The 15,385-nt window shown below is 58.0% G+C and overlaps 3 protein-coding genes and 1 non-coding gene across 11 annotated transcripts in view; 2 read left to right on the forward strand and 2 right to left on the reverse strand.

The window, feature by feature from the left end:
• The window catches only part of ABCA7 (ATP binding cassette subfamily A member 7), a 45,759-nt gene extending 42,927 nt beyond the window's left edge, over positions 1–2,832 (forward strand). For all 6 annotated transcript variants that reach the window (XM_030540431.1, XM_030540437.1, XM_030540434.1 and 3 more), the window contains one exon: positions 814–2,832. In XM_030540431.1, the coding sequence (XP_030396291.1) occupies positions 814–957 (144 nt within the window). In that variant the 3' untranslated portion in view covers positions 958–2,832. The remainder of the gene's footprint in view (positions 1–813) is intronic.
• A 663-nt stretch (positions 2,833–3,495) lies between these two features.
• Positions 3,496–7,644, reverse strand: LOC115638615. Of its 2 annotated transcripts, none has more exons than XM_030540439.1 (5): positions 7,144–7,644; positions 5,982–6,664; positions 5,512–5,687; positions 4,601–4,738; positions 3,496–3,631 (listed from the first exon to the last, which is right to left on the reverse strand). In XM_030540439.1, the coding sequence occupies exons 1-5, from the start codon at positions 7,247–7,249 to the stop codon at positions 3,580–3,582; spliced, it is 1,155 nt and encodes a 384-aa protein (XP_030396299.1). In that variant the 5' UTR covers positions 7,250–7,644; the 3' UTR covers positions 3,496–3,579. The 2 variants fall into 2 exon arrangements, with proteins under 2 accessions (XP_030396299.1, XP_030396298.1); XM_030540438.1 differs by lacking the exon at positions 3,496–3,631 and adding an exon at positions 4,257–4,494.
• A 6,023-nt stretch (positions 7,645–13,667) lies between these two features.
• On the reverse strand, positions 13,668–13,774 carry LOC115638844. The gene has a single exon (XR_003997533.1). It is a non-coding gene; the product is annotated as a U6 spliceosomal RNA (small nuclear RNA).
• Positions 13,775–14,319: 545 nt separating this feature from the next.
• The window catches only part of TMEM259 (transmembrane protein 259), a 28,873-nt gene continuing 27,807 nt past the window's right edge, over positions 14,320–15,385 (forward strand). For both annotated transcript variants that reach the window (XM_030540181.1, XM_030540182.1), the window contains exon 1: positions 14,320–15,093. In XM_030540181.1, the coding sequence (XP_030396041.1) occupies positions 14,857–15,093 (237 nt within the window). In that variant the 5' untranslated portion in view covers positions 14,320–14,856. The remainder of the gene's footprint in view (positions 15,094–15,385) is intronic.

Genomic DNA, 15,385 nt, shown 5'->3' on the forward strand with positions numbered 1-15,385 from the left:
CGCCTCACCCCCACCTGCCCTTAGCATGAGGCGTCTTGTCTGTGCCTGCTGTAGGTCAGCACCCCGAAACCACCAACAAGTGGTCACGCCAGTCCTGCCCCCCAGGCTCCTGCCAGCCTCGCTCCCTCTGTATGGCTTAGGCACAGCCGAGCCCGCGGAGCGTTCCCTGCTGGGTCCAGCCCCTCATCCACCGAACCCTGTGGGAATTCCCACAGCTGCCACAAGTCAGCTCACTAGCTACGGCCTAGGATGCAGTTCTGCAAATGCTCCACACATCCATGTATTACAGTGAAAACCAGACCAGTGCATGACCAAAGCGCAGAGATTCGAGTGACGGCGAGTAAGAATATTGGAAACAAAAGTTACATAGAACACGAAATCCTACCCCTCTTTCTAGAGCCTCCGCTTAACTAGCTGGGTCTCCTCCCCTCTAAAGAAGCATCTCTCACCCAAATTTCTCTCCAGCATTTTCAGCCAAGCCTGCTTGAGATCCCTCTGTCATGTAGCAAACTCACTGTGCATTTACCTCCTCAGGGAAGAATACCAGGGTGTCCTCTTCATCCCCCAAATGCACCACAGCAACCTTCCGATGTGCACCTCCAGCTAGTCCCGTCCCGCACCCGACCTGCTGTTTACCTTTTTCTGTTACTTTTCTCTCTCTGAATTCTCACAGTTCTTCATTAGCATTCAGTTCATCCTGGAGAGCGGAGGTCCAGGGTGAACCAGACTCAATTCATGAGTCCCACGCTGTGACCACTAGGCAAGCCTGCCTGTCGTCCTGCCTGACTCTTGCTTTTGTCCCTTCCCCGCCAGGTATTTGTTCATTTCGCCAGGGACCAGAGTGACGATGAGCCCCTGCCGGACTTGGCGCCCCCGTCTAAGCCTGAGCCCCCTGGCCCATGGAAGAGGATCACCCACTTCCTGGAGGACGACAGCTACCAGGAGAGTGCCGTCTGAGACCCTCCCCCACCCAGGAGTGCAGCCAAAATATGTGGGGGGGGCTTCCCTCAGAGCACCAGGGCTCCTCTTGCTTGGAGCAAGGAGGGGTGGAGAGAAAAAGGCCCACCTACCCCTAAACCTGAATCAATAAAACACCCATTGCTCGTAGGGGGCAGAGGCCCCCAGCTGATGGTCCCTGCCCCACGTCCATGGCTGTCTCCCCAGGGGAGCAACGCAGAGCTCCTTAAACCTGAATCAACAGCACAGAGGGAGTAGGGCCTGACTCCATAGTGCCCTTTGGGAGCAGCTCCTGCCAAGCCCCCACCCTAAGGTGCAGGGAGCTTTCCTGTGAGTCACCACCCCCACCCACCCAGAGAGCGGGGGGTGGCGGGCCTGGGCCTCGTTACGCCTTAAGTGGCAACAAGGAGGTTGGATCTGGCTCCCAGGGCTCCAACACCCACCGCTGCCCGGAGTTTGAATCCCAGGCTGGGGCCATCGGACTCTCCTGCTCGGGTACCTGTGGCCTGCAGCTCTCGCTTGGTGTCTGTACTGGGCCCTGCCCCAGTTCTGAGTGGGCTGGGAGGGGATTTCACCCCTTGCCCTGCCCACCCCATGCACTTCCCCCCCAGGCCTAGGGGCCTTTCTCAGAGACCTACCCCCATTAAACCCAGCCGCTTGGACGCACAAAGGGAGGGCTTGGCTGGACCCTGTGGGGTCCTTGGTCACGCCCCCCACCCTTCACTACATTCTGCTATGAGCTGCTGTTTCAACAGGCTCTGGGGCTGCCCCCCATCTCCAGTGACTGCAAGGCCCTTGCCAGCAGTGTGATCTCAGGGATCCCCTCTCTTGTTGGGGAGGGTGCTCCATTTTCCCTCTGTTCCCCATGCTGCAGCTACCATCCCTCCTCCCACGGGGCCTTGGCTGGGAGCCCGTCAGTCACACTCCTTCATCTGCCTAGGCCATGAGCCCCTCCTTTCTGCCCTGCCCCTTAGCATGCTGCCTCTACTGGGGGCCTCCCTTGGGAACACCCCCATTCCCTTGTGTTAATCCTTCCTCGGACCAAGTCACTCTCCCAGCATGAGGCCCCTAGATGCTATGCCCCTGCCCGGACCCTGAGGTGTCCCTAGGCGGGGAGGTCTGTGAGCCCTGAGGCTCCCCAGCTCCCTCCCCTCTTGGCTGTTCTTGGCCTTGGCTTCTGGTGGCATCAGTGGTGAAGGTCTCAATAATCGGGACTTGGTCCCTGATTCCTGGCACCTTCCCTGGAGGGGCAGCTGCCTGCACTCTGCCAGTCTTCCCCTCCTCCCCCTTTGGCGGAGAGAAGAGCTCCTCTCCGAGGCCGCCTGCTTTTCTGTCCATCCGTCCCATCACTAAGGATGCACTGACCTCCCCTCCCCGAGGACGATGTAGCATGCTCCCCTCGCCCCGGGTGCTGTCCTAGCACAGACTCCGCCCACTCTCCATCAGCCCCGCCCACCATCTGAGTATTGTATTATCCCCTTTTAAAATGGCCCATGGACGGGACCATGTTGCCGTGGCAGTGGCCGGCTTCTTCTCCCAACGGTCCAAGAAGTGGGCAGTGGCTGCTGACTATGTACTGTGGCTTTGTACCCCGGGCATTAGGCTGGGCTGGGGCATCGCCGTGCCTCAGCCGACTGTTACAAACACCTGGGCCGATGCCTCTCCACGCCACTCTGGCCCCAAAGAGATGTGACCCTGCCCCTATGCCTGGGCCACTCTGCCCGTGCACTCCTGGGGGCACTGGGGCTGGGCTTTCTCACATAGCTGGTCTGTTTTCTGGTATTTATAGAGCAGAGTCTGGAGATTCGCGTGAAATACGAAGCAAATTAAATATACGCACACAGTAACCCCCAGCCTGTGGGCGGAATGATTCTAGCTGGGCGTTGGGGTTTGTTCTCCAGCTCGTCCTTCATTTCTCTCTTTCCTCCTCTGTTCTGTGGCTCTAGGGCCCTCAGCCAGCCCCATTTCCACCATCTCTGAGTAGCTGCAAAGCTTGAGTGCATTTATCTCCCTTGCGAGGCAGGGCAGGGCTGTAAATCCTGTGGCACAGATGGGGAACCAAGGGCCAGGGTTACAAATCGGGCCCTCGGCCGCTTGTCCAAGGTCACCGGGAGAGCTGGGACTTGCAGTCAAGTCTCCCAGGTGCTAGTCACCCACTAAGAGTTCCTAACCCACCCGCTGCCCTAGTACATAGGGGCCTAATGTAAGGTAGCATCTTCTAGCTGAAGGTTTTCAATACCCTGCAGATAATTAACCCCTCAGGCCCCGTGTTTAATATCCTTTATTGTGCAGAAGGGCAAATTGTGGCACAAGCAGAAGTGATTTGCCTGTGGTTGCTGGGATGGAACCCAGGAGTCCTGACTGCTCCCCACCAACCTCTAATCACTGGATTCTCTTCTCTATACCTGCTCACCTGGAGGGTCCTGTGCTGGGTGAGAAGTGTCCGTCTTGGGGCCAACTGATCCAGCAACCTCTGAATCCTCTTTATTCCCCTTCCCCCGGATCTTCTCTGGCTCTGCTCCTGACTTGCTGGGCTCGCTGTATTCTCTTCCAGCAGGGCGGTCCTGCTCTGACATGGGCCTGAGCAGGTTTGCATGGCTGAAGCTGCTCGGTGTGGGGCTCTCAGCGGTGGATTTGGGGGCAGGCTGCCTCCCTGGTGTTGCCGGCAATGGGGCTGGAAGAGAACAGAAGAGGGGAAGGGGAGGAGATGCCAGGAAGGAGGAAACGGAGCTGGAGGGTTTAATCCAGGTCCTAGTGAGCAAGTGTCTCTGGCACAAAACTCCTCCATCCCCTGGGGCAGTCTGGGGCCATGGGATGGCACCCCACTCCTTAGCCCCAGGGGAGATGCTTTCATGGCAGCACAGACGCAGAGGACAGTGCATGCTGATGGGGCTAGAGGCGCTTTTGGGCTCCATGGGTTTCACCAGCACTCGATTCCCAACTGGATCCGATCCTTAAGAAAAGGGCAGAAGGGCCAGAGGTGTCTGCGGGTACAGCTGGTGGTGTGCTAGCGCTGAGGAACCGCTCCCCTGGCTCGGGGAATGTGATCTGTCTTATTTTGGCCCTATCCTCTGGCTGGACTGGGCTCAGTAGGGGGCAGATCCTGTCACGGCAGGAATGTCCTGTGGTTGCTGGCTCTGCCCCATCTCATTCTCCTGCCCCCTCCATGTCTCCCTGCGACTACAGCCCTGCCTCCACTGCTAAAACCCAAGGCTGGATTGTCCGGTTCCTAGACACCATTATGTTGCCTTGAAAAGGACAATGATCTCGCTGCCAGGGTGGCAGTACGGCTACTGCCCTGGGCTGGCATGTCAGAGGCCTGAGTTCATTGTGCTCTGGATGCACCATGCCCTTGTGGGATTTGGGAAAGTTGGAGTGTGTTGGGACCTGCTGGCACGCACCTGATCTGCCAGCCAGGGTGGTATCCCTCTGCCTCGTCTTACTCTAGGACCTGCAGAAGGCACGTTCCCTGCCCTTATGTTCCTTCTCCAGCTCCCTGGCCCAGTCCAGGGATTCAAAGTCTCAGGCTGCCATGGTCTGCAGGGGTAGGAGGAGGGGTACATGGTGGTGGGGAGCTCTTGTGGATCCCCGCAGAGGGATATGGGGCTGGAAGACACCCCCCGCGGCTGTCCCAGTGGCTCACCTGCCTGTCCTCCAGGTGAGCTTCACCAGTCTCCTCTCTGCAGCCCCAGGATGCAGCCCCACGGCCTTCCTGTTCCTCCTCCTGGCATCATCCTTCCTGTTCAGTGCAGGCTCCCGGAGCAAACGCCACCTCTCCCCTCTGCAAGGAGACAGTGGGGTCACGCTAGCTGGGCTGGCCCCTTGGTGCTGGGATGGGAGCCTGATCCTTGCCTACCACCACCCCCCAGCTGTGTATTATGGGAGCACTTTGGAGCTAAGGCTGAGGGAGCCCCTCTCCATGTGCCCAGGCAGGAGCCCCCACTTAGGACTTGCATGCAGTTCTCTGGGCAATCACAGCGTGGGGACTGGTGACTAGCGCAGGGGAGTGGGAGCCAGGACTCCTGGGTTCTATTCCTGGTCTGGACCTGCTGAGTGAGCTCGGGCAAGTCTCGTCCCCCTCAGTAAACTGGGTCTGGCACTAGCTACCCCTGGGGTGAGGCCTCGCTGAGTGTCTGCAAAGTGATCCCTGGGTGGAAGCTGGGAGAGATGGGCAGGCGCCTGCTGGAGTTTTCCCTGATCCCCAGCCCCCTGCTCTCCGTTTCTCGTCCCCCTTCTGTTCCGCCTCCGAGCCGAGATGCAGGATCGGGGGCGCTGAGTATGTCAAGCTGCAGGGGATTGGCTGAGGGCAGGCGGGGCTGGGTTTGACATCGGCTGAGGCCTTAAAACTCAAGACTGTCATCTCTGCATGTCACCAAAGTCCGCCGGCCCTTCTAGCCGTGTCCCCAAGCGCCCTGCTGCATGTGCAGGGCTACTCCCGGAAGGTGCCCTCGGGGGTAGGGAGGGACCCGGCTTGTCTGTGCTAAAGCTGTTTAGGGGGTGAAGCTGCAAAAGGGTCTCCAAGCAGCCTGGGCGGGCTCTGTGGGGTTCACTTACTCGCTGGGTGAGGCAGGCGCTTCCCCCTGCAGCTCCTTGCGCAGAGCCTGCAGCGCCTGAGCGATCAGCTGGTGGTGCTGGCTGGTCGTGGTCTCCTGGAGGCGCTGCAGGAGCAGCCGGGTGGGGAGCTGGATGTCTGGGGAGCGCTCTGGCCTCAGGAGGCTGCCAGCTCCAGCCTGGTTGAGAGGGAGGAGCCAGACCTGTAAGATGTGCACCCCCACCCCCCTGCATGGACTCACTGCAACCTGAGGCCCCATGGTGGCCACGTTCCAACACCCCTAAGCAGATCCAGTGCGTTGGGGGGGGCACCCCCCACTGCTCCTTCTAAGGCCCCTTCCTTCATCCCATCCTTGTGGAAAATCACATGCCTGGGCTTGGTACAAATTGCTGCAGGGGTTCGTTTGCTGGGCCTGGTCTTCTGGGGCTGGTGGTGACCAGAGGAGAGTGGAAGCAGCAGCAGTGGCACTCACCGTCTCTGCCGAGCTGCTCCGCTCAGGGGGTGGCAGCTGCTCTGCTGGCTCTGGCTGGAGGCTTATCTTCGGGAAGGTCACTGGAGCCGTGGGCTCCTGCCTCGGAGCAGCCCGGCGGGCGAGCGCGCCGTCTCTCGGAGCCTGCGCCTGGCTAAGGGGTGGCTTACATGCCACGGCAGCCTGGCCACTGTCTCTGGGCTGGGCCGCTATGGGAGGCAGAGAGGTGACCCGGTGAGTCTGATCTTCAGCGGCGCTGGCTCCACCTCTGCTGTCGCGGCCTCCCCTGCTGGGCTGTCCACACTCCCGGGGAGAACACCCAGCGCTGCGGACGCTCCTCGTCTCTGAACACCCCTCCCAAGAGTCCCAGGGCTCCATGACGTTCTCCAGGACGGGGCGAAGGTCGACCAAGATCTTCCTGAGCTTGGGCTTCTCCCTGCTGGCTGCATCTCTGGGCGGCTGTGGAGCAGACAGGGCCTCTGCAGGGGTCTTTGAAGTGCTGCAGCTGGGTGGAGAAGACCCTGTTCCTCCTCTCCTGTGTTCAAGGAGGGGGGCCATGGCCCGAGGAGCTAGCTTCTTTCTCTCCTTCCGCCTGCCCGTCCTATGCCCCCTACCAGAGGAGTCTGCCACCTTCCCTGGGGGCCCAGCCGATCTCCAGGCTTCTCTTGCCTTCGCTAGTGGGAGGTCTGGAATTAAAGAGGAACGCTGAACATTGCCCATCTCTGCCCAGAAGCCAGGCTCTCTCTCAGCCATGCCTGCTGCCAGCTCCCCCAGAAGGAAGCAATTTGGGTGGGTTCTTTTTAAATCCCTCTTCTCAGAAGTGCCACGGCCCAGGGAAGGCGGTGCCTGCTCCCTGTTAATCTCAGATGTGTCTGTGCCCGGACATCACACCCAGATGGGAGCAGAGCCTGGCTTCAGCTGGCCCCTCCAGCAGCTTCCCAGGCCCCCCGTCCTCCCCCCTGAACTGCAAGCTTTGAGGTGGCTGCAATGCTTGTCTCTGCTGCCCTGTGCTATACAATAGCTGTGCAGCTGTTAAACAGCTACAGTGTCCCACCCCAGAGGAGGCTGCATTTCGCTATCTATACACACACCCACATGGTTTACCTGCAAGGTCCTTTGGAATCATTCAGGCTTGCCGGGGATGGGGGTTATACCTGAGCCGTACCTTCCAGCGGCGGCTGGCATGGGGGAAGGTGGAACACCAGGTCCGTCCACATGATGGGTGGTAACTTCTGCTGAGCTCTTCCCCTCTTCTGGTGGCCCAAGCCCATTTGTAGCGTGGCTTCGTTCTCCTGCCCCGGAGGAAGGCAGGACTTTCTTTGGCAGAGGTGCTACTGGTGGAGGGGGAACTAAACCAGAGGGAGAAGGAGTTTAGGCCAAAGGAGGGAAGATGCAGAGAGCCACTGCTGGAGGAGGAGGACGTGGCTGGCAGCTCATGGAGGCAGGTCAGAGGTTCCCAGCATGGGTCGTGCCCTGGTGCCTCTCCTCTGGGCAGATCCATCCACCTGCCCCCCGGAATCGGTCTGCACCCTGGAGCGCCCGCGACCCTGTCACCACTGACCTTCCTGCCCCAGCGGCTGGGTGCCAGCCATTGTTCCAGCCCAGCCTGCCCCCTGCTCTGTGCTGACTCAGAGAGTAACCAAGCAATGAACAGAGCCCGAGGACCCAGCCAGCTCATCCGCCAAAGAGCCAGCTTCAGCCCCAGTCCTGGCCTAGCCTGCCTGCTGCAGGGGGTGGGGCGCGGCCCAGGCGGGCACCTCTTAAGGTGGAATTGCTCACATGGGCCAGTGCCAAGGGTTTTACTAGAATGACTCAGTCACGAGGCTTCTACCTCTGGCTCCCTGCTCTCGTTCTGCCGTCTGTAACCACCCTCCCCAACACACCCTGCACCCTACTGAGCACCCCCTGCACCAGGTCCCCTTTCCCGGTTTGCCACTTGGGCTGCACCTGGTGCCCATTCTCTTAGCCCACCCAACCACCCAGCACGGTGCATGCCAGCCTGTCTGGTGAAGAGCTAGGCAGGTCAGTCACATTATCCCCGTTTTACAGATGAGAAAACTGAGGCACCAAGCAGGGGCTGGGACTTACCAGAGGCAGAACTGTGGGAGACTCAAGAACAGAGCCCAAGTCTCCCAACCCAGCGCTTTAACCACTAGGCAACACTGCCTCTCACTTAGAACAGCCTCCATCCCTCTCCCCATGACCCCAAACCTCCCACTCCCTAGCCCTCATTCCGCTATTCTCCCTGCCCCCAGGCTAATGATGTCCTCTTATGCTCCCTCACCTGGAGCATCTTCCCCCCCCCCCCATAGCTGCTGGTATTTATTAGCATTCGATTCTAGAGGCCAGGGCACTGGACTTATGGCCAGCAGGGAGCCGTGCCCCTCCCTGGAAAGCCTGCACTCTGTGTGTGAGCCAGCAGGTGGGTAACACAGATGGGGGGAACCGCTGGACACCAGGAGCTGCTGCTTGCTGGAATCAGCACTGGCTGCAGCAAACCAGCTGCCACAGCAAGGGTGAGGATATTGTTTTTGCAAAGGTCAGGGAGGTATTTGCTTTGCCCCAATACAGCCAATAGGCTTCTGGGCCTCCGGACGACATAATAGTTAAGAGGACTTTGGTGTCCAGGAGTAGCCAGGCTGCTGCTGGTCTGTATCGGTGACAGGCAGGGCAGGGTCTCACCGCCTCCTCAGAAAGGCTGGCCATAGACTTTGTGGCTGCAGCCAGTTTCTCTCTTGCTGGGTGGGGCATGTTCCCACACGGCCGATAGGTTCCTGTGCAGGGGGGCTCTTTGGGGCAGGGCGTGAGGGGTCCTGGAACACCAATCTGGCTTTTGTGGGGGGAGCTGGAGCGGCATCCGGGTGCATCAGCTAATGGTCAAGGCCTGGTGTAGTGTGTGAAGGTGCAGCTGGCCGGCACGTCCCCTTTTGAGGCCTCCAGCACTGCTTTGGGGGTGGGCTCCCCGTGTCTGCAGGCATCTAGATGAACAAACCTTCACCAGGACTTTCTCCCTGCCCTCCGTGGGCTGCTCTGCCCAGGCTCTGCGGGGCGCCACCTTAGCTGAGCACCCCCAGGCTTGACTGGAGCTCAAAGGCTGCAGCACCAGTAGCAACACAAACAGGCTGGATCAACAAAATGTTTTGGCGCGGGCCTCCTACCACGCCCCAGGACAGGGCGACGTGCAGCCACATGCCTTGGCTTCAGCCCGGCCTTGCTTTCAATATGGCAGCCCGCTTCCGCAGTACAGCCACACGGCTATCGCTCCCAGAACGCCCCGGGAGGGTGTCCTCAGTGTAGCCTCTTGAGGCCAACAGGGAGGCAGGGATGTCAGTCCTCGTACAGGGCTTGTGGTGTAATTCCAAAAAGGAATGGCCTAAATGGGCCATTTGGTAAAGACGCATCAGCTGGAATCTGTGTCCGGGCTGATTTCAAGGCAGTAACAGACATTTTACGGGCTCTGCTTTGTTGTAGGTTCAACATTTTAAAATAAGTAAACGATGCCATGATGGGTTTCTTGTGTATTGCAGCTTGATGGGCCTGTTTAATATGTTCTGCGTAAACTAATCCTTCGGTGTTTAAAATAAGGCCTGTATGTATAAAAAAATCCATGTGAAGGCCAGCGCTAAGCCAGATGTACAAGAAAAAACAACAGAAACAGACAAAGGACTCCAGGAGGCTGCAACATGCCCCTATTAAAATGTCAGAAAATGGCAAATGGACAACTCTAAAACTAAAACAGGCACCTAATGCTAGGAACAAAATAGCTGTAATAAAAAATAAAAACAATTTAAAACCCCCAAGCACTCATCAAACAACAATTAATCACAGCATAGCGGCGCAAAACTCATCGGGCCCAAAAATCGCTAGATAAACAGGGGCCTTGCCATGAAATGTTGGGTTTGTCCTGCCAAGACTTCCCCGGGTCGTGATCGATGGGACCTGGGTCCTCCCTACACGTGATCAACTTAGCTGGCCACCACATTGAGCCAGACTCCAGACTGGTAACTGTAAAATCAACGTGTGTGTGTGTGCGCGCGTGCGCGCGCTAATTGTTGTCTCTTCAATAAAAAGCGTATTGCCTTTTCCCCTGGAAAAAAATCCCTTGTGCTTCTTATAAGCATAACATCATGTCAGTGTTTGAACAGTCGCAAGTCAGCACTTAGGCACAGGTACAACCGGAGGAATTCTGGGTTCGTGTATGTCTCCAGGCACCTCTGCTGGGCAAGGTAACCTCACCCAAGGGCCCCCCTTCTTTAGTAAGTTGTGCATCCCAGCACAGGCGCAATAGACAGGCAGCTGCACAGGCTGGATATTGACACTGCAGGGGCCAGGGCTACTGCCCCCTTGCTCCGGACACCATTCAGGTGGCAGTGGGACCATGCTGTGGCCTAAAACTAAAGCTGAAGGGGTTGGGTGGCATTGCACGCAGCAGGAGGGCTGCACAAGTGGGGGCTGCTGTGGGCCAACGGTGCTGTCTGACAGGTGTTTTGGCTTGTGAGCCCAGCCAACCAGCCTCAGCCTTGAGCTCTAGCGCAGGGGGTTAGCGGTGGGTGGGCGTGGAAGCCTGTCAGAACTGGTGCTCCAGTCCTGCCCCGGCCCCTGCGCTAACCTGCAGCTGCATGGTGGCTATTCCTGCTCAGTGCCAGGCAGCCCAGCGCTGCTGCTGGTCAGCTGACAGCCCAGCATTCTTCTCACCTGGGCAAAGGGCAGTGTTCTGAAGAGTGAAATCATCAACTAGAGCCCAGCTAGCTGCTGGCAGGACGTGGCTTATTGCTGTTAAGTCGCCAGCCATCCCTCATTGTTCTCCCTCTGCAGTCCTGTAGTCCCATCCGAACTCTCTAGACCAGGGGGGCTCAACCTTGTTCTTTCTGAGCCCCCACCCCCACAACATGCTATAAAAACTCCAAGGCCCACCAGTGCCACAACAACTGTTTTCTGCATATAAAAGCCAGGGGCAGCATTAGGGGATAGCAAGCAGGGCAGGTGCCCGGTGCCCATGTCACAGGGGGCCCTGTGAAGCTAAGTTGCCCTGGGTGACAGGACTTGGAGCCTCAGGCTTCCACCCCAGGTGGTGGGGGCTTCGGCTTTCTGTTCTGGGCCCCAGCAGGTCTAATGCCAGCCCTGCTTGGTGCCCCCCCCGAAACCTGCTCGTGGCCCCGCAAAGGGGTTTGAGACAATGCCATTTGGGTTCCTGCTTCAGTTCAGTGGCTAGATTTTGCTTTGAAGTAACGAGGCCCAGAAGAGCACTCTGTGGGGTGAACCCGTCAAGCACGATCGCACAGATTGCTTCAAAAGCATGTAGGATTTATTCATGAAAGGGCTGAAACAAGTTACAATTATTTTGCTGAAGGGTTTGAAAGTTATTCCCAGGTCACCTCTCCAAGGACAGTTGGTTCTTCTGGGGCTTGGGACTGAAGGAAGCAGCAAGGCCAGACTTGCAGACTGCATCTTGGGCACAGCTCTCTGACAGGACCCGGTGGGATGTTGAGTTGCAGCAGAGAACCAGCTGGCCCTCACTGGAGCTCGGAAGCGCTCCGTAGTTGCAAGGTGCCAGTGCCGAGCCAAGAGCGCCACGGAGTTCTTTGTCACTTATGTCAAAGGACCAGAAAGAGGGCGTGAGAACCACTGTTTAGTGCACCTAGGTGGGCTGAGGACACGGTGAGAATCAGCTGTGGTGAAGCAGAGAGAGCCACCCGGCCAAGCATGGGAAGGGCCCATATACCAGTGATTTATTCGCAAGCAGAGTCTAATTAAGGGGAGCAAGAGCTTTGAGGTGTCAACAGAGGTGGTGTTTCCTGCTGCCCCACCCCACTCAGCAGGGCACCTCCTGTTTCACAGCTGGGTGGGGGTATTGGCCCTTGTCCAGTTTCCCTTTGCCAGGCCTCTCAGACAGCTGGGGTTAATCATCCCACAGACCACATCCAGCCCGAGGAGCTGCAGTGGCTGATTTAGGGATGGGGGGGGGCGCCCTGGGAACCTCAGGCGTAACGGAATGGTTAATGCACAGCACCCCCATCACATTTAGCTGCTGAAAGGGGGCAGCCTGCCTCCCGGGCAATGCTTGGCTGTAACCTGGTGCTTTGTGAATTGCATCTAGACAGAGCGCTGAAGACAGCTGTGATCCGAGATACAGCTCCCAGGATCAGGGAGTTTAACCAGACGGAGCGGGGAGGAGGGCAGTAGTTTGACCAGACACAGAACTGGGGGAAAGTTCAACAGATGTGGATCCTGGGGGGGGGGGTAGCCAGGTGCAGGGGGGCACGGTCCTAGGTTCTTTAAATGCCTCTGGGGCTACCAGGTATGGGACGATCATGGCAGGGACCCATCTCACTGGGGGTGGGGATTGTGACATTAATCCATTGCTGTGTGTGGTGTGCTGGGGCCCTGGGAAGCCAGTTTTAACAAGGGGCTGGAAGCAGTAGCTAGCCAGCCTGAGTGATTTTTAATTTGTGGGCTGGGCACCAGAGCCCTGCATGGGTTCCAAATACCAAATGAAAAAATAAATACAGGAGTTGCTGCAACTTAAAGCGATAACTCTGCCAGATACCAACAACCACAGCACAAGGGCAGCTGGGCGCTGGTGTGTTTGCCAGTGGGCGCCTCTGCTCCTTGTTGGCTGCTGCTCAGCTCGGGGTAAAGCATTGCTTCCTCCCCGGGCGCCTGTTTTTATACAACATCCTCTTCGCCGCTGCATATGGGCCCAGGGCTCTCCCAGTGCGTTTGTCAACAGTGCCACGTTTTCTGTGTTGGTTCCAGGGCCATGTGGCTGTGCAACTGGTGGGCACCAAGCGCCAGTCGTTTTAGCCACTGGGCCAGCTGAGCGTATGAACGGGCAATAAATACGCAGGCAGCATCTTGGCTAAATTTGGGCTTCCTGACGCCAGCATGAGCAGCCACTGGGGAATGTGTTTGGGAACATTCCCCAGCGTCGGTAAGGCCAGCTGTGGTGTAGGAGTGTGGCGCACCCAATCTGTCTGCAAGCCAACCCCTTGTTCTAACATCAGAGGGGTCGCCGTGTTAGTCTGGATCTGTAAAAGCAGCAAAGAGTCCTGTGGCACCTTATAGACTAACAGACGTTTTGGAGCTTTCAGGGGTGAATACCCACTTCATCACGAAAGCACATGCTCCAAAACGTCTGCTAGTCTATAAGGTGCCACAGGGTTCTTCACTTGTTCTAATACAATCCATGTGCCTCCTACAAGATCCATAAGGCAGAAACACCCACAGGCACAGGCAATCTGTGGAACTCGTTGGCAGGGGATGTTGTGAAGGCCAAAAGTAGAACTGGGGTCACGAATTAGGTGTGTTCCTGGAGGATAGGGCTGTTAGCCAGTCTGGTCAGGGGCACAACCCATGTGCTGGGTGTCCCTAAATCTCTGACTGCCAGAAGCTGGGGCCGGATGGTGTGGGACGGCTCACTTGAATATTGCCCTGTTCGGCTCATTCCCTCTGCAGCATCTGGCACTGACCTCTCAGAGACGGGATACTGGGGTGTCTGCCCCAGTATGGCCCTATAATGGTGGGGTGGCTGGGTGGCCTCTGAACGGTGCCCCTGGTCCGGCTTCCCCAGTGCAGCGCCTGGTCCTCTGTGCTGAGCTCTGGATGGTAAAAGGTTCCCAGAAGGCGGCTACCCACTGCCCCACATGGTGGGGAGTAATGTACCTGGTAGAGTCCAGCCAGAGGTTCACCAAAAATATGGAACGCTTCACGAATTTGCGTGTCATCCTTGCGCAGGGGCCATGCTAATCTTCTCTGTATCGTTCCAATTTTAGTATATGTGCTGCCGAAGCGAGCACAACGTTACCTTTGACCACATTGCTATTTAAACCTCCAGATACATAATTATTTCTATATTAGGGTGAATAGTGTTGTTGCGACAGAAAAATGTATTCATAATTAAAGAAGGCAAAAAACAGCGTCTGACACATTGGGTGGCGCTTTTTTGTGTTTATTCTTGTTAATCGTTTAAATTTTTGTAACAGTCTCATTTCGCGGTGCATGATGGGAACCAGAGCGGCTCTCCTGATGTGAATATTCAAAAGCGGGCGGAAAGGCCCGGCCTCTCTCACCCGCCACCGTCCCAGCGTTCCCTATTAAGCAGCCGCTCTTGGGCCTCGCGCGCTCGTTGTCGCTTTAGTAGCGTCCGGGCCGCGGCAGGAGGAGGAAGAAGATGGCGGCGGCGGCGGCGGCTCTGGCCCTGGGGCAGTGAGAAGCGGCGCGTGGCCGGGCGCGAGGAGGCGGAGCGGGGCCCCCATGGCCGCGGGGCCGGCCCAGGAGCCGCGTCGCCCCACGGGCCTGCCAAGGCCCCGCCGCGGCTGGTAGCGCCCCCCCCCCCCCGGCTGAGCCCCCCCCCCGCGGGCCCCATACCGGGCTGGGCCGCTCCCAACCCCCAGGGGACCGACTGCCCCCCCCGCATCCTGCAGGGCTCCTGCCCCAAGGGGGAGCCTAGTGACCCCCGTCCCGGCCCCCCCTTAGAGGGGGACCCCCGCGTGTCAGCCTCCTGGGGGTAGCCCTCGAGTCCCTCCCCCCCTTAGAGACACGGCAGCGATTCCCCTCTGTCTCATAGCCCCCAGGCCCCTCCCCCTGCAAAGCGGCACTGATCCACCCACCCCAGGGGAAACGGCGTCAGACGTGGGGAGGGTAGAAACTCCCCCTGAGGGGCCCAGCAGCCTCTTTCCTTCCCTGTGCTCCCACCCCTCCAAAAGGGCTAAACTCGGGCGGGCAGAGCCCCACCAAAGCTCTCTTCCCGAGTGCCTTCCTCGCGGGGAGAAAGTGGCCTCTCTCGTTGAAGCTGCTGCAGGGGAGTCAGGCCTTCAAGTTCTTGCCTTTGCAAGTGTGCACGCTAACCGCCTAGCTCCCCCACCCCCAGCGGATCAGGATGTCGGAGAACCAGCCCAATGCGAACAATCACCATCACCCCATGAACAACAACGGGGCTGGTGGGGCCGCCGGTGGAAACAATCGAGGGGTACGGAACCCCAACCTCAACCAGAACCCCCTGATTAATGTGCGCGATCGCCTCTTCCATGCCCTTTTCTTCAAGATGGCTGTAACCTATGCCCGCCTCTTCCCACCCTCCTTCCGCCGCATCTTCGAGTTCTTCGTCCTCCTCAAGGTGAGGGGCAGGGCTACGTATGTATAAAATGGAGCGACTTTCTCCATCCACTCTTCACCCCCGAGTGCAGTTCAATCAAGTTGCTGCCAAACAATTCTTACCCCCAGGAAAGATTTGCTGCTACCCTAGGATCAGCCACCTAACTCCATCTGTACTAGCCAGAGATACTTTCCCACTAGGCAGGTGTATTTTTCTATTCATTAGGAAGGGATGAACCCTTGGGATTGTTGTTATACACTGCAGCTGGGAGCATGCCTCTGAGTCTTGAGCTTGGCCTACACTGGAGGGGAGG

The sequence above is a fragment of the Gopherus evgoodei genome, chromosome 22 (genome assembly GCF_007399415.2).
Source record: "Gopherus evgoodei ecotype Sinaloan lineage chromosome 22, rGopEvg1_v1.p, whole genome shotgun sequence".
In the NCBI taxonomy this organism is placed as follows: Eukaryota; Metazoa; Chordata; order Testudines; family Testudinidae; genus Gopherus; species Gopherus evgoodei.

What these genes read in the sequence shown, in the direction of transcription:
- LOC115638615 (XM_030540438.1), bottom strand. Translation starts at nt 7,249, where the DNA reads ATGGGCTTGGGCCACCAGAAGAGGGGAAGAGCTCAGCAGAAGTTACCA. An exon ending in GGAGCAGCTCGGCAGAGACG is followed by an intron (nt 5,688 to 5,981) that starts GTGAGTGCCACT and finishes CCTCTCAACCAG; the next exon opens with GCTGGAGCTGGCAGCCTCCT. An exon ending in CTCACCTGGAGGACAGGCAG is followed by an intron (nt 4,495 to 4,600) that starts GTGAGCCACTGG and finishes CTACCCCTGCAG; the next exon opens with ACCATGGCAGCCTGAGACTT.